Source organism: Rhinolophus hipposideros (assembly GCF_964194185.1).
Source record: "Rhinolophus hipposideros genome assembly, chromosome: 5".
NCBI classification, from domain to species: domain Eukaryota; kingdom Metazoa; phylum Chordata; class Mammalia; order Chiroptera; family Rhinolophidae; genus Rhinolophus; species Rhinolophus hipposideros.
The window spans coordinates 56,094,561-56,112,635 of record NC_138051.1 but is presented as its reverse complement, the minus strand read 5'-3'; the positions used below and the strand labels follow the sequence as shown (position 1 = coordinate 56,112,635).

At 44.3% G+C, this 18,075-nt stretch overlaps 1 protein-coding gene across 4 annotated transcripts in view; it reads left to right on the top strand.

Moving 5' to 3' along the window:
• CSNK1G1 (casein kinase 1 gamma 1) overlaps positions 1-13,427 on the top strand; it is a 157,819-nt gene extending 144,392 nt beyond the window's left edge. For 3 of the 4 annotated variants that reach the window (XM_081049503.1, XM_081049501.1, XM_081049502.1), the window contains exons 12-14: positions 4,315-4,421; positions 7,982-8,005; positions 11,983-12,172. In XM_081049503.1, the coding sequence (XP_080905629.1) occupies positions 4,315-4,421; positions 7,982-8,005; positions 11,983-12,037 (186 nt within the window). In that variant the 3' untranslated portion in view covers positions 12,038-12,172. Of the gene's footprint in view, positions 1-4,314; positions 4,422-7,981; positions 8,006-11,982 lie in introns of all 4 variants that reach the window. The other variant, XM_081049504.1, reaches the window with a different exon arrangement.
• The last annotated feature ends 4,648 nt before the right edge of the window (positions 13,428-18,075 follow it).

Genomic DNA, 18,075 nt, shown 5'->3' with positions numbered 1-18,075 from the left:
CCCTAATATTATGGTAAGCTCTGCTGCTCCTCACTATATCTGCCTCTTTGATTTTAGCCCCAATTTGTATAACTCATAAAGGTTATGCCTTTTTGCAAACCAAATAACAGATGCCCACATATTTCTAAGTTGTCTCACTTTTCAGAGGTATTGTGGTCAACCCACGGTTTGATAACCTGCAGATACCATGACGACCTGGTAGGAAGTGCAAAACTCCAAGATGAGAAGTGCGATCTGATAAGGCACATGGACACTCCCATTCCAACCTATTTAATGGGCAGACCCCTCCGGTTCCCATCCTTCCAGTATTACCACAGACCTTCCACATGTGGAAGGGTCGAATTCAAGAAGACAGAAATCTCTATTAAAGTTGTTTAAGTTAAAATGTAGGAAATATCTAGAAATATCTAGGACCACACAAGGGCATAAGACTTAAAAATGACATTTAGCTAACATTCAGCTAATATTTACGTTGCTCAAATCTTTATAATTTTTAATACCTAGTAGTGTTTCACCTTAATCTCTTTCATAAGGTAATCCTGTAAGATACTAATTACTTGGTTTTTGTGTAATATAGACAGAGGAATATGGGATTAACTTTAGTAGGGATTACAGCAAAATAAATGTCAGTATTCCAGGTATACAAAAAAACTTATTTTTTAGTGAAGTTATACTAAAAAAATTCAGTAGAAAACATACACGTGATATTATTTAAAATACTAATAGTTGGGGCCGGCCGGTGGCTCAGGCGGTTGGAGCTCCATGCTCCTAACTCCGAAGACTCGATTCCCACATGGGCCAGTGGGCTCTCAACCACAAGGTTGCCAGTTCAATTCCTCGAGTCCCGCAAGGGATGGTGGGCAGCACCCCCTGCAACTAAGATTGAACACGGCACCTTGAGCTGAGTTGCCACTGAGCTCCCAGATGGCTCAGTTGGTTGGAGCGCGTCCTCTCAACCACAAGGTTGCCGGTTCGACTCCCGCAGCTGCAACTAGCAACGGCAACTGGACCTGGAGCTGAGCTGCGCCCTCCACAACTAAGACTGAAAGGACAACAACTTGACTGGAAAAAAGGCCTGGAAGTACACACTGTTCCCCAATAAAGTCCTGTTCCCCTTCCCCAATTAAAAAAAAAAATCTTAAAATAAAATACTAATAGTTCATTACATTCATAAGATTGTTTACAATTTTTCAAATCGCTCTCCTAGTACCATTTTCCTAGATATCATTGTATTCCGCTTAGTGATTATCAAGCTGCGAGGACAAGGTGATCGCATCGTCTTGCAGAATGAAAAACCAGGGCTCACAGAGGACGCTGTGGTGGAGCTAAGCCAGGGAGCTAGCTCTTTGCTCACCTGCGCTAATGTTTGTTCCACTGCACACCGAGGCAGCAGTTCAGTGGTACCTCAGACTATACCTCCACCCTGAAATAATTAAGCAGATGCTCGAAAGGCCCAGATTGATTGCCAAGTGTATTTAAGGTCAGACAACTGGTGTTAAGGTTCCCAATTAGGTCGGATTCGTTTGCGACCAGAGTCTTCATTGATACAGACAAGATGTCTAGTCTGTAAAATGAAGCTAATCTCTTCCTTCTATTGCCCAAGGACATTGTTTGTGGGCCAAGTGGCAATTCATAGCAAGGAGAAATTAGAGAGTATGGGACACATGAAACGCTATGAGCAGGTACCAGGACCCAAAGTCACCAGGTACTTCGCAGCGGTGATGCTTACACCTGCTGTGGTCCTATCAGTAGATGTCAAGACCTTCTATTGAACATCTTGTCTAGTCGCTCAGTTGTTCATTAAGAAACTTACTCTGATTTCTCCTGAACCCTTGTGCTCACAGGATGAATTTACAGCATTATCACTAGTGTGCAACCAGAACGTGCCCACAAGAAGCAAATGGAGGCTGAGGAGATTAACAGGACAGTATTAGCATAAGGAGCTGTGTGGTTCTCCATTCTATAAACCCTCTCTCAGCCTTGTGGGTTTGCTTTTTTTCCTCAACTTTTTATTTTCAAATTTTCAAATCTGTAGAAAAGTTAGACGGGAGAATGCAATGAACTTGTGTAAATCCTTAAATTAACGAATTATTAAGATTTTTGCCATACTTGCCTTAACTGTGTGAGAGGTTGGAGGGGGGTAGGGAAGTATTTGCTAAACGATTTGAACATAACTTACAGTCATCATTACATTTTATCTCAAAATGCTTCAGCCCACATCTCCTAAGAACAGAAACATTCTCTCATATAACCAATAACACCATTGTCATATCTATGAAAATTAATAATTCCATCCTACCTAATATATAGTCCATATCACATGTCCCTCCCTTGTCCCCAAAATTAATTTTATAGTGTTCAGGATTCAATCAAGATCCATTCATTGCATTTAGTTGTTACACCTCTTCAGTCTCTTTTCAGTCCCTTGATTCTTAATCTCTTTTAATCTATAACAGTTTCCCCATCTGAAAAGGAAAAAAAAACCATTTTTAAGACTTGTCTCTTTTGAAGAGTCCAGTCTTATTGTCCGATAGAATGTCCCACATTTTGGATTTATCAGTTTGTTTCCATCATCCTTAGATTCAAATGAAACCTTTTTTTTGACGAGAATATTACATAGATAATGTTATATGGTATTTACTATATCATGTCAGGAGATAAATAACATCGGGTGGTTCCATTAATCAGAGATGCTAAATCTGATCACGAGCAGAAATTTGCCTCTCCCTTGGGTAAGTCCAAATTTAATGTTGTAGTTTTCTTTAACCATGTAACATTGTTTTAATTTTTCTAAAGTACATATTATTAATAAGTACAAAAAATATTTCTGGTTTAGAGATAATGTAGTATTCACCTCATCTGCCCTTTCCTCTTTGAATAAATACCCCAAAGACTCCTTATACTAAGCATTTCCTCCCACCTTCCTCTTTATGGCTATGCAGGAAATTTTTGCAAATTAACTGCTGGTGAGGACCCCAGTTCTAGAGGGAGATCAGAGTAAACGTTTATGGAGGGAGAATAACAGTAACGTGAACACTTATCGTGCCATTGCCATGTACTTGGCACTGGGATAAGCACTTTTGTGGACTGACTGCACAGTAATCCAATTAGGTAAGCAGCATTGTCTCCCCATTTTACAGATTAGGAAACTCAGGCACAGAAAGATTGAGGATCTTGCCCAAGGACCCACAGCAAGTAAGTGGTGGAGCTAGGGTTCAAACCCAGGGCTGACTAGTCTAGAGCCCATTCCTGGTTTACTGTGCTATGCTGCCTCCGTGATTATGCACCAGGTATTGTACTAGGCACTGTCTCCTTCGTTTTCTTATATGATTCTCACATCGACTGTAAGAATCAGTCTCAAATAGATGAAGTTACGTACCCAAGGTCATATGCTATCTGAACCATTTATTCTATTTTGTGGTTCTCTCCCATGTTTCAGCCAAGATCTTTAACAGCAGAGTGGTTTGTCCAGCGGGGTCCCTTGTCCCACTCCCCAGCACCCACATAAACAGGAATCATGTGCTGGAAATGAAAGCAGGTGGCAGAAGCAGCTGCACAAGCAAGAGAAGCCTGATCGGGTCCACAGTAACCAGATGACAGGAGTGAGAGCCTTCAGTTACAATTCGGGGACCATCAGTGAGACATGGGATAACACTGAACCTGAAATAAAGGTTGTTGAAATAAGACTGGTCTTCCAAGGAAAGCGTTTCCTTACTGTCTGCCCTCTTGCCAGAGAGGACATGGCAGTCTTATTATTTGAGTAACTTCAAACCGATGGTCAAAGCCATGAAGAAATTTCTGAAGGAAAGTGTGATTGCTTATAATTTCTGATGCCCACTATTAATTTCCTTTTCAGAATTTTTTTTAACATCTCACTGAGTCTAATCATCATCATCATTGTCATCTAAGAGAAGTAGAGTGAAAGAAAGTAATGTGACCTATTTTTTAGGATTTTTATGAAATTAAATCTCTCTCTTCTCTCTCTTCTCTCTCTTCTCTCTCTTCTCTCTCTTCTCTCTCTTCTCTCTCTCTCTCTCTCTCTCTCTCTCTCTCTCACAAAGAGCCTGACCTAGGCATTCAGTATGGAAGTTGTTGTTCTTATATGATTACATCATTGAATTTTGTGTTCTCACATGATATAATAGGCTCTGGGGACCTTCCCTAACTTAGGACAGTTGGTCCGGGCAAGCAGACATTGCAGACACTGCCTGGCTCGTGCCTAACCTTGAGACCAGGTATCCCTTAGTGACCCTCTGTGCTGGCAGGAGGCTCCAATGGCCAGGGCGTCTATCACACTCTGTCTTTCTGTTTCAGGTGGTTAGCTCAACCAACGGAGAACTGAACGTCGATGATCCCACGGGAGCCCACTCCAATGCGCCAATCACTGCTCACGCTGAGGTGGAGGTAGTGGAGGAAGCTAAGTACGTTCATCTTTCCAGGGGGCTCTTCAGTCATAGGTTGAAAAATCTCTGTCTCTTCCTCCCTGTGTGCTGCTCATCTCAGACTGAATTCCTCCTGCTTATGTCTACAGCTTTCTTCTTTTGACCATTTTATTTTTTGCATGGTACTGTAAAGCTGGTGTGCCCTTCTTTAGCTGTGATTTCTGGGAAGATAGTCACATATTTTTAGTCCACCTGGGGCAAAAAACATCATGATACAAGAATCATGATAGATGTACAGTAGATAATAGTAATGAGCCTCTTGGGGCCCTGGAGCGTCTTGCTCCCTGTGGGGCATAGAGAAAAATCTGCTTATCTCAACCATGGGCTGTGCTAACAGCATTAAATTCCAGGTTCTTGGGTAACCAATCTGCATCTATAGTCCTGGAGCAAGGGTTTCAGGGTCATTTTGTTCTCACTTAAATGTTTTGGTCGCAGGGAGACTCAGATAAGAGAAGCAAGAAAAACAGTCTCTGCACCTATGAGTGGAAGGGTCTTAGGAAGGCAAGGAAATCGCACTAATCCCAGGGGGCTGAGGAGGTTCCCCTACTCCCTTTTCTGCTTCTCTTGCATGTGAATGTCGTGCCCTGCCCGTACCACCAGCCCCATTGTGCTCTCTGCATGGTCTGTGTTTAAACTCTTAGAATATAGGGTGGAAGGTAAAATTACTGCTGATTCTACTGCAAAAGCAGCATTTCTAGCACTTCTTTCCTTTTTTGCCCCATCCCAAATTCAAATCCAGATGTAACCTCCAAGAACACACATGGTAGGGAGAGAGAAGTCCTTTACAAATCAGTAACTTCTGCCAAGCCCGATATGATTTTTCTTGTATACCTTTTGTATACATTCAGGCTATTCCAGTACGTTGTTCTCAGAAGCAGTCAACATATTTATAGTGATACTGTGTCCTAAATAGTCTCTTGAGCCCCCAAATAACCCAAGTACAAGCCAGAACATGCTTACGCTTCTGGATACAAGGTAGTGAAAGGCCAGACAAAACCTGCATTCTTCTTCCTTCAGACACACTTTGCATGGTTGTCCCTCCTGCCCACTCCTCTGCTCTGCAGCCTGTCACATGATGGGTTCACTCTGCTTTCCAGGGGGCCTTTCCTTAGAAAGCGGGAACTTGAGGATTCCTCCCCAGTAGATAAACAACAACCAAGGATGACGTGGACTCGCGCTAGTTGAGTCCCTGACTATAGGCGGCTTCAGATACTCCTCTCCCTGTTTATACAAGGCCCTGTGACAATATAAGGCTCTCACAGAGAGGGAGTTTTTAGTGCCAGGTAGACACCTTTTTTATTAAGGAAACATGCTCCCTATGCTCAGGGACTTTAGAGATTTTAATGGTATTCACAGTTTTTCAGTTTCTGTGACAAAAGTTCATTCTCCCCAATAAATAGTGTGGTACTGCTTCCCTATGGGTTCTTAACCTTGGCTGCACTTTGGAGTCACCTCGGGCTTGTTTAGAAAATGCAAATTTCTGGGGGCGACCAGATGGCTCAGTTGGTTAGAGCGCCAGCTCTCAACAAGATTGCTGGTTCAATTCCCGCATGGGATGGTGGGCTGTGCCCCCTGCAACTGAGATCGAAAACGGCGACTGGACTTGGAGCTGAGCTGCGCCCTCCACAACTAGATTCAAGGACAGTGACTCGGAGCTGATGGGCCCTGGAGAAACACACTGTTCCCCAATATTCCCCAATTAAAAAAAAAAAAAAAACTTAAAAAAAGATTTCTGAATCCTGGCCCCAGAGATTCTGATTTAATTTATCTAGGATATGGCCTGAGTTTCAGGAATTTGTCAAGTTCAGGTGATTTGAATGTATAGCCAGGATTGGGACCCACTGCACTAGGTGTGGTCTGAGCTAAACATTGTCTGGGCTTGGAAGATGGCTGTGCCCACGTCACCCCCAGTTCACCATCACAGCTATTACTCTGAAGGCTGGAAGTTCAGCTCTGGCTTGAATAGTATACTTGGAATACCAAGATTGAATGGGCTTTAATCTTATCATATGCCCTATGCAGGTTTATCTTTTGAACTTACTCATCTCATTTCATTTTGGTAACTGTGCACTACTTGTGTATGTGAGTGTGGTGTTTGTGTTCTGTGTGTAAGATAGCAGGCTATTCACACAAAGAGATTTCAATACGGTGTATTCTGTCCTGGTATAATCTAAACTCTAGGATGTAAAGAGAATTTAAAGTCTCCCCTTTTAGCAGAAAGGAGCGGCTGTGCCTGTTGGCCACCAGTTCAGGTCTGGGCCCTCTTAAAAATGTGGTAATCAGGGGAGCAATTGGATTTGACCCTAATGGCATCCCGAAGCCTGGACCATAGGGCATTTTGTGTGCTGATTTCCCTAGTGATTTCATGAGCTGCCGGCCCATCTTGCCCAGGGAACTGTCAGGGCACAGCCATGTGGTTTTCTTCTTGGCCTTCTGTGTGTGCGGGGGGAGTAAGGCGGAGCCGTGTTTCCACCTGCTTGATCATGTTCATGGGAAGAAGTCACAGCTAGAGAAGCATCCCAAACAGCCTCTCACTACATGCAGCTGCGATGCCATTTGTCCCTGCAGCCTGCTTGTGAGAAAAAAGGAGCTGTTGCCTTTATTAAGATTCAACTAGGTTACTGGGGAGACTTTGTGAAACCTTCACTTCCAAGCTTTTAATTTTGGGTTCTTCTCCCAGCTTTTTTTGTGTAAAGGAGGAGAGAAATAACGGGGTCTTGGTTTTTGTTCTATTTACAAAATGAACATCTGACTTCCCCTTTTTCTCTAGCTATAGGACACATGTGGTTGTTTAAGTATGATTGGAAGAGTAGTGAGGCAAGACAGGGTTTTGGTTGATTTTTGTTATAGTGAGAATGCAAGAATTTTAGGTTATCCACTGACATTAGCTATAAATTAGCAAATGTAGACCTCATTTCTCCTGAAAATGAACAGGAATGGGATACAGGCCCTTCTGCAGCAGTTACACCTTAGTCCAGAGCTCCTTGCTCTAAATCATCTCTCAGGTAAAGAGTCTCTTAAGCGTTTTCCCCCTTTAGAGGAAGAGCTAATTGCTAGCTGCTTTGGTCAGGTAGTTTGGACTAGGTACTTCTCTTTCTCTCAGAATAGCTGGTAAGGGTAGCTAAAAAACTCGCGTTGTAAAACTTCCTGTGGGAACCAAAATGGCTTGGCCTTGGTGCTTGATTGAATTCTTATAAGCAGGGTCATGTGCTCTTTTCTCTTGCTGCCTTCCTGGAAGGTACACAGGAAAGCCCACCCTGGGGTGCCCACCAACTCTCTTTCTGTTTTGCCTGTCCCCTCCCCTGAGATCCACCTCCCACCTTCATGCTTCTAGCGGGTGCCTGCCCCTCCACTTGAGTGTGGGGACCCAGTGGCCTGGACCTACTCACCCTGCCTTGACGAGAGGAGGAAACTAAACACAGACAACATTCTGCATGTTTGCATGGCTCACAGGGAGTTGCTTCCATCTCACCTCTGTGGACTAATATCTCTCTCTTTCTCTCTTCCTTTCTGTGTTTTTCTCTTTATACACTCTGTAGCTGCCTGAAAATGCTCAACCTGTGGTGAGTCCCTCTCTCCGGTCCACATGCTAGGGGAGCGGACCAGACTAGGCTGGGATTGGCAAAGCCAAACAAAATGCCTTAGGAGCACTGAATGCCTTCCATGTGCCACCTTGTGCCATAACCACCCAGACTGGGGAACTAGATCCACAAGGTGGGGATGAGGCAGGCCTGGACCTAGGAATTAATCTGTTCCTTCTTTCCTTTCAAACCCACCTCATCGCTGCCTCCTGTCAAAACAATATCCCACAGTATCAAAAAAAAAAAAAAAAAAAATTTTTTTTAAGTGAGTGAATTTTTTCCCAATACAACCAGATGTTATCAGAGGGTCAGAGGTAAGAGGACAAAGTTACTATACCAATGGTTTAGATTATTAGGTTATCCTCACAACACTAACGACAATTGTTACCAGATAATCTCACATTCTGCAGCTTGGTCTCTAACCTAGAAATCAACTGCTTTGGAAAAATCGGTGAGATTTCTTTTTGATTCAGCTGGCTCTTCTGTCTATGGAATATGAGTCTGAAAAAAAGACAGCTCCTACTTGGGGGAGAGATGGACACTTTGTTGTTGTTTGGAGTTTTATTGTTTGTTTTTTGTTTATTGTCTATTTACTTCCTATAAGAAAGTATAGTGGGCCAAGGGCTAACTTGGCCAATGGGATGTTGGAGCCTCTCTTTTCCAGGAGCCTTGAATGCATTCTTAGGAACACCATGAGATAGAGAGAAGGGGAAGTTTTAAAGAGTCCCTGTTTGGCGAGGCACATTCTTGCTATAAGATAGAGCCCCTCCCCAGCTCTCTTCCTGGGGCTCCTGAATTGGCTGGTCCATTGCAGACTGGACTTGTAACTCTCCCACTGCATGGGGTCATACTTTGTGTAGTGATACCAGCCTGCTGGCCTCTCAGACTACCTTGTTTCTATTTGTCTCAGTGACTAGGTTAAGCACTGGTTTCTGAACCCTAAGCCATTAAGTTTCCTATGGGATTTCCCCAGGGACAGGGATGTACTGAAGTTAACAATTGGGTTTTATAGAGATAGAAGTCATAGTCTTACAGCATCAAGGAGTATATTGGGTCTATTTGTTTAGCAAACATGTGTCTGTAAACTCTGACATTGCTGTGGTCTCTTTTTTCCTGTGAGATGTCAGTCCTGTATGGTCCTGACTGCAAATCCAGGGCCTACTGTGTGCTCATCTAACTCAGTGCTTGGAACTCTAGGAGACCCCACGGCCTTCCCCCAGAGAACTTAGGTATCATCTTGCTGGAGAGAGAAGACATACGTACTTGAAAAGACAAGTAGTTCTTTCAATGACACTTGTGTCATTGTCCCTGGAGAGGTCACTGTGGACAGGATGGTCAAGGAAGACTGCATGGCTACTGTGGCACTTGAGCCAGGTATTAGAGCAAGGGAAGAATGTGCAGTTAGAGCCAAGAAGAATAGCACAGCCAAGAATAGCTGAAGGACATAATAAGCGAGTCATGTGGGAAAGGCAAATAGATGGCTCAGAGGCCCGGGGTAGCAGTAGGTGGCTCGTGAGTAGGGAGACTGGATCCGTTTCACTCGAGCATGTTAAGAACTTCTGGTCATCCAATCAGAGAATCAGCTGAAAGCAAACCTAAGGCACAAGAAGGGTTCATCACTTACTTTCATTCTCTCCTGATAGTAAGATCTCTGTATGGAGTCTGTCAGTGGGCTTGGTCTGGGTTCGCCCGAGTTTAACGGGTCCTGTTACTCGTAGTCCCCAGAGAAACCAAAGAGTTGAGGAGCAGATTGTGGGGTCTGTTTCCTCATGCGTAGAATCATTAAAAGCTTTCTGCTACTGCTGAAGCTTTAACTACAGTAATCAGCAAAAATTAATCTAAGGCTCTAAACCACAGCTCACACTCTCCTCCAGTCAGCTGAATTCAGCATTGCACATCAGCTTATGATACACTTGTATGCAGACGTTAATTCTTATGACTTGCCTCAGGAGATAAAAATGAAGTATTGTTTGAAATGGACTAAAACAGTATTTCAAACTTTTTTTTGTGATTGCTCTTACTTAAACACAAAATCCTAATCCTAGCATCCTCCAAAAAGAATAAAAATCGAAATTGGCTTAAATATTATTTATCTCTCAGAAAGTCACAGCAAACAGGGAACAGGGAACTCTATTGAAATATTGGTGCTCCCATAAGATTTAATTTGCCTTGTTTACTATTAATTTCAGGAAAAAAAATACTAATTTCAGGACATTTAACCTGGAAAATGTCTTTTCTAAAGCATCTGTACATAAAAATACATTTTTTTTTAATCCTTCCCCAGGGATTCCATTGAGGACTATTTTAAACAACCAAAAGTGTTGGTCATTATTATTTAAAAGAATGTTTTCAAAAAAAGCTGAGAAAATTGTCTAAATACAAATATGACAAGATTTTTAGTACTTTTTAAAAAAAACATTCTCTAATAAATTGCTGCCAAAAAATGAATGTATTCAGTCTCCAAATACACATGACACATCGTTTAGTGACTATATTCACTCTCATTAATAGTACTTTACAAATGTCATTGATACACTTAGAAAATCATGAGACCCTCCTTAGCTCCTATTTCCAAAATCTCCATGTTTGATTCATTCAGATATGGTTAAAGCCCGTCACTGTCTGTGTAAGTGTCTATTTTTGCATTCTAAAAAACTTTCTTCACATTGTTAATAACTAGTTTGGTGGGTGTAGGAACACCAAGAGTCTGACTGAAAAAGGAGAGAACTTTAGCTACAGTGGAGAACTTAAGGGAATAGGAAGTAAGCAACAGTTCTTTATTTCCATATGAATATTCTTGGCATTAAACCTGGAAGGACTGGGCAAGAGACCAAAAGATAGTTTTCTGAGAAAGCTTTTCTTTCAAGGGTCCAGCAAGTCTGAGTCATACTTCCAACTTTACTCCCTTCCATCACCTGGCATCTTTGACTCATCTACCACCTTCTGTCCCTCGCATTCTCATTTCCCATGTGTCCGTTTCCTGGAAAGGACATACCTTTGGCACCAGCCATGCCGCAGCTCTCACCACCCCCTCTGGACTAGTCACTGCCTGAGCAAGAGGTGCTTCCTATTCCAAAGGAAGGTGTGAGGAGGGGACAGTCAGGCTTAGGATGTGCCAGAGCCATGGCTCTTGCCCAGAAGGCAGCACTTGGAGGGCTCATGAAGGGAGCAGGCCCCAACCACCAACCTAAATAGAGTCAGTCCTATAACCGTGTGGCACAGCAGCAGCAGTGTCAGGAAGCTACGTTGAGGAGGACCCTACCACCAGATGCCTCCTGGTGATCAGCTTTGATCCTCTCTGAATGAAGAGTGTGGGCTGTGCTGATTTCAGTCAGGAGGTCTGGACTCGCAGTTCTTACTACAGCCGGGGCTTCTGCCTACTCCAGGTAGCGAGGTGGGGGCAGGGGTGCGGGATAGAGAGAATCCTTAATCTTTTGTCAGTAGCATCACGAGGTCCTCCTAGAATTCTAAACATCAGACTTTTCATGGGGTTCATTTGCCTTACTTAGTTTCACCTCCATACCCACTGATCACTGAAGTTGCCTTTGATAATGTCGCCCTCTGCATCAAGGGGCAGACAATGAACGCTATTCTTACACAGCCTGGAGGTCCCCACGCCTTGGTTCCAGATAAAGATGAAGCGTCTGGGTTGGCTGTTAGACTAGGAAATAAGCCTTCTTCATCTTCCTTCCAAAAATGCTGGTTTCAGCCCTGCCTGGCCTGCAGTGGTTTTGATAATTAGGTTTGATAGCTGCAGGTTGAAATGGTGCAGCTATTTCCCTTGGCTTTTCTGGCATACACTGCCCACTGCCTCCAGTGTGTGCACTGTAGATGGTGGGCGGCCCTGGGGATGAGCGCCAGAGGGGAATTTCCACCCCCTGCAGGAAGCAGAAGCAGGCAGAAGCGTGTTAGAAGCTGCAGGCGTCTCCGACTGACTTACAATGTTCCTTGTGCTCCAGGTGCTGCTGTTTCTTTAAGAGGAAAAGAAAGAAGACTGCTCAGCGCCACAAGTGACCAGTGCCTCCCAGGAGTCCTCAGGCCCTGGGGACTCTGACTCAATTGCACCTGCAGCTCCTGCCATTTCTCATTGGAAAGGACTCCTCTGTGGGGGAGGGTGGAGATCCAAACCAAAAGGAAGAAAACATACCCCCAGAAGGAGCCAGTGTGGGCAGCCAGGGCCCAATGGGTCCATGGCTATCCCCACCTGCCTAAGGCTCTGAGCAGGTCCCAGAGCTGCTGCTGCTCCACTGCTTGCCCATGGGGCCGACTGGTTGACTCTCCTTCCTATTGTTTACAGTGAAGGTGTCATTCACAAAAACTCAAGGACTACTAGTCTCTTCCCTCCCCTTAGTCTACTCCTGGTTCTGGCCTCACCCTCAGTCCTCTCCAGCATAAAAGCTAGTGAGTTGAAGGCTTTGTTTGCTGAAGGAGCTCAAGAGGCTGGGAGTGCGGCCCAGGTAGGAGGAAGATGGCAGGCCTGCGCTGGAGGAGAATCTTCTCCACCTACCAGGTATATCTGGCCAGCGGTATGGCTCCCTCATCCTCTGTGCCTGCACAGCCTCCATCCCCCGCTGGCCACGGGGTGCAGGCTCCTCCCTCCTTCCCTCCCTCCGTCCTGTGAAGAAGTTACACTGTAGGACACAAGCTGTGAGAAATCTGCAGTCTACTGTCCCCATGTGTTGGCGTTCCTAGCTTTTCTTGACAAGCGAACTGTTCTCCAGTCAGTAGTAGGACAATGCATTGTTCTGAGCAAAGGAAAAAAAACTGACTTTATTGCACTTTTAGTTTTTTGTTTTTGTTTTTTAACAGAAAACATGGCAGATGCATATTGTGTCTGGTTATATTGGGAGTTTTACCTTTTTTCTGTTCTGAGGGGGATGGGGCCAGCCAAGCCATTCAGAGAGAACATGGGTCCAGAGGACATTCTCAATGGAAAGAGTTGGGTGTGCGGCACCCAGAAGAGAAGAAGCCAAACTCTATGTCATTCTGAGTGAACACTCAGGTTGGCAAGGAAACATACTTGAATTCTCATCATCTTCTCAGCTACTGAAGAATGTCCCTACAGAGCCTCTTCACCTCATCAGCCTGCGATTTGGACAGCCTCGCTCTCCAGTGCATGGGATGAGCCGGCCAAGCCAGACTGACCAGAAGACAGTTTATCCCAGAGAAGGAGATGCTTAAAACAAATCTGAAACATCTGTTTTCTCCACTGCCAGGGACTTCCAACTAGATAGCCATGTGACTTCCTTAGTGACGTAGGAGACAAAATTAGTGATGAAACCGCCACCGTCATATTGCCACTAGTGGACACAAAGAGGAGGAAAGTGAACCTGCCTTCCAACTGCCAACGGAACCTCAGGATTTGGCATCACAGGGCCAGGAAATAAAATTGATGTGTACTGTCTGCCCCAGTAGCTTGAGTTCTAGCATTTGGGCTGGCCCCGCTTGTCAGAAACCAAGCACCTGCAGATTTTCTCCCAGCAGGTCCACAACAGCAGGCTTAGGACTCGGCACATGGGGCTGTAGTGAACAGGAGGTAAGAGTGGTTGGTGCTGGGAAGTTCCAGGGGAAAGGAGACTGAACTGAAAGCTCTGAAATTTTATCAGTTGGACATAGATTCCTTACAGATAAGATGGCCATGGATCTAGAGCATGTGCTTCCCAGCACACTGCCTGCATCTCCTCTGTGCTGTAGTCACTTGATATACTACCGTGAGGAGTCTTGGTTCCTTATTCACTGCTTTAAAAATTATTAATGTCTGGAGTACATCTTCTCATGCTCGATTTTCATTTGAGTTCAGTGGCTTATCCAGACAGTGACCTCTCATTCCAGACGTGCTAGAAAAGATTATTTACATCAGGGAATGAGTTCTTGTATTTGGGAGTAAAGAGAGCTAACCATAGAGGACAAAAGCTGGGAATGAACACAAATCATTGCCCGTCTTGAGGTGTACGGCTGTCTTTTGGCCTGGAGGGTGTGGGGATACTTTCTGGTAGTTGACATTTCCTGACAGGTGCCTTGATGTATCTTACATGGAGCAGAAATAGCAGCAGTAGCGTGAAACAGTTACTGAGCTTCACCGGTTCCATCAGGCCTTGGCTAGGCAATGTCACTGCACTGGCTTCATACTTGCTTACCTTATGTAAAGATTATAATCTTCCATGTCTTTAAAAGAAATTTTCCTGAGTGGCTGGGAGATGCAGTGTCATACCCCCTTACCCAGAAGGATTTTGAACATTAATATTGGGATTTGTTTCCTTGACATTGCCTAGTAGTTAAGGCATAATCAGTGAAACTTACATAGTTTCTCAGTTGGTATTTGGGCACCTCTAATTTCCTATATAAAAACTTTTATTTCCTCTTCCCTGAATAGAAAAAGCCTTCCTCTCAAGGGAGGGCAAGGGGACATGGTGGCAGAGCCTAGAGCCTCTTGGCACTCCATACCCCACTAAGTGCCTCCGTACTGCCCACCCCATTTCCATAAAAAGCAAAGGCAGTGGCCAACTTGGCTGCAGGGCAAGCCCCCTTGCAGCTAGGTTTGACTTGTTTTGGTCTTAAATATTTTTAAAGGCTAGCTGTGAAGGGGTTGAACCTGAGCAGTTTTGGGGGGTCCTTCCTAATGCACTGTTTTTATTCTCTGCCCCCCCCCCCCAGATCTCTTACTAGGTACTTGATTTTCATAACAAAAGTGAAAAGACATAGGCCCCTCTGGCATGCAGGTTAATTAATAGTGATCCTTCTAGGGCTTTTGGCACTCCAGGGTGGTCCCAGACCCCTGAGAGAGCCTTTAAAGTTAAATTAATACAAAAAATGAGTGCCGAAGGAGTAGTTTGGCCATCAGTTCCACCCGCATCAGGGCCTCCTCCTCAGCTCTGTTGCTATAGTTGCTTAGCTCTATGCCTCAGCCAGGTCCCTCCACCCACCACCTACCCAAGTCCACTTGCTGTGAAATTTTTGAGCTTTCTTCATTTCATAACCAAGATGCCTAGGGATCTTTTTCTTTGGGATTGATGCAGTTGTTTCTGAGTTAGTATGAAGTGCTTACAGCGCTTCATATTATACCATTGGGAGTTCTCCCAAGCCTTGCAGTCCTTCAGGCATTGCACCCTGAGCAGATTGAGGCAAGCAGGCCGGGAATCCACCCAGGCATAAAGGGCCCTTCCCACGTGACTAAAGCACGACTTGAGTCTGTGAAGCCCGGGCACGTAAGGACCACTTGCACGTGTGCGTGCCTGGGCATTTCCCAGCGATCTCATCCCAGACTGCTCTGCTGGGGTGGACAGTGTGCCGGCAGCCCGTGTGCTTCCATGGCTGCCTTAATTAACACTCCTGCTATCTGGGGTCTGTCTAGGAAGGTACAAGTCAGGTGACTAGGTTGGTCTGCAGTTAAAGCTCCATTTTACTTTGGCATAGAGGGGCAACAGGAGCCAGCAGGATCCTGAGTAGAAGTGTTGAACACCTGTTAATTCTCAGTCAACTCCGAGTACATAGAAACAGCCCCTGCCGTTCGCCAGAAGAGGCGTCCGTTGCCTCTAACTTCCAACTTAGTTCACTGGAAATGGACACTGGTTGGTAGTACATATTCAGTGTTGATTCTCAGTGTTAGTAATCACTTTTAATGTTAGAAATATGCAGTGATGGTAATGTTATGTCAGAATGGTTACTAAAGATCATAGCCTTAACTTTTTTTATGCAAAAGATAGGACCCTGTGTCCGCTCCCGGTGAGCAAGCATGGCCTGCGTTTTTCAAAAGTAAGTACTTCCCTGGCAGCCCAGAAAGCATCTTCTCCAAAGAACTTGATCTTCTGATGCATCTCTCCCAAGTCCACGGCCTCCTGTGTCCTAGTCTCCTCTTCCATGTTCATATTGAAACCAGTTTTCCGTTCCCAGGCACTTGCCCTGACAACATTATATTCAGTGTCAGAGCCATCACATTAGGGCTGGAGTTTGTCACGTCGGGAGCTTGCAGCGCCATACAGCCAACATGGCCTTTGCTAGTCCACTGCCACCATCCCCACCATTGTCCCAAGGTGGGCAGATGAATTCCAGAAACCCTTAGGGAGCCAGGATAACTAGGTGCCCCATCTGGATTGGCCATGTAAGCAGCAGGCACTTGTCTCGGGGGTTCTTGGTTTTGCCAACTCCAGGGCTCCAGGCAAGTCCCATCTGGAGGTTGCTGGACAGTGACTCCCAGTCTTCCCCATGATGGGTCGGTAGGAACAAAGTGGGATTCCTGTGGTTTTGTTTCCTTGGGGGTTGGGGGTGGGTATCTGAAAAGAGGAAACCAGGCCCTTCTGAGCGTTTGTAGAGTTTTAAGCAGTGTTTTAGCCACAAATAAGGAATCTTGGAAGTCTCTGATCAATTAAGCAGTCTTAAAAACATGTTTTCCCTAACAACTTTTGCAGGTAGCTGAGTGCAAAAGAATAGGTTTCTTCATTGTATTCAACACAGTAAGTAGGTCCCCTGGATATAGACAGTAGTAGTTTACATGTTTCCTCACAAAGCAGCCAGGAAGTCCTCTCCAGTATTTGTAAATCAGCTTACAGAGGAGAAAGTGAATGTGTACTCCATCTATTTCTAGTTTGATTACAAAACTTGATGTTATAAAGAAACCTCAGTTCTGTGGACTGAATTTCTTTTGTTTTCTTCTTTATTCTTCACAATCATCTTTCTGGTGCCATCACCCCTTTCAGTCTCAGAGCCGAGGGTTATCCATGGTAATAAGTGGTGCAGTGCAGTCATCCAGTAACACACACGAGAGATCAGCTGCCCTGACTGCCCCTTCTGCACAAAGCCCCTCTTTCAGGGTAGGTGAGACGTATTCAGTGTTCCCCTTCATGAGCTCCAGACCAAATCCCAGGCCAGCCCTTGCACCGAAAGCTTTTTTCAAGAGGCTTAATCAGTCTGTTGGAATGTCCCAGGAAAGATGAGCCATTTCTTTGGGGAGAAATATATTTACAGATGGGTGGGTTGCACTTGTATGCCTCTGTGTGTGTGTGTGTGCTCATCTGTGTGTACTTCACTTCCATAAAAACCCAGTCCAGGCTGCTGGGACCATGTGTTCCTGAATATTCTAGGACATAAAGTGACTTCTCAAGGTAGTGTCACAGCAAGCTGGCTCTGGGAATGAGCCCCATTTATCAAGCAGAAGAGTAAACAGCAGGAAAGAGATGAAACCAAAAATATTATAACCCCCCCAATGGAAAATAATGTTCCCATTGGATATATACATCCTCTAATTTATTATATTATTATTTTGTCTGTTTCTTTAATCTTTGCCCATTATACTTTTAAAAAGATGTTGGGATGTTGATTGCAATTTTTAAAGACTAATGTATAAATCAGCTGTGGAAATCAGTTTTAATTGATGTGTGGATGTGTCTGATCATTGTTAAATGCCTTTTTTTTTTTTTTACCTTTGGTTTTAGATATGTACTGTTGTTTCATAAATCCTGGCACTGGTCACAAAGCTCAGCTGTGAAAATGAAATTTGTAGTATTTTTAAACATGAATGTCAATTTCAAGTGTATCTGAAATGATTCCTCCAGGAGAGAGATTTGTAACACCATTAGGAAAAACTCCTCTGCAGAGGAAGTAGCCTTCTTTGGAGAAAATGGAAAATGGGTCTTGATATGTTATCTCAGAGTAGCCCATTTCCTAGGGCACCATGGAAAACACAAATGTGATCTTTAAGTATACCTCTTCCCCAGTTTGGGGAGGAAAGGACTCAGTTTGCACCCTTTTTGTATGTAAAATAAAATGTCTTACCTTTCTTGGCTAATTGTGCTTGTTTGGTTGGTTGGTTGATCTGATTTTAATCTCCCCTGGTTCATTTGTAACTAACAATCTGGCTAGGACTAATTTTGATGATTTAAGCCTCCAGTAAGTGAAAATGCCTGATATTTTGGCATTCTTGCTTCATTCCTTTGGGTTGAACATGGCCTTCCTTCTCTTGTGGGTCATTTTAAAGGTAAATATTCCTGGCAAATTTGGACATTCATCACTCGCATACTAGCACCGGTACCTGTGGTTCTTAGGTGGTAGAACTGGGG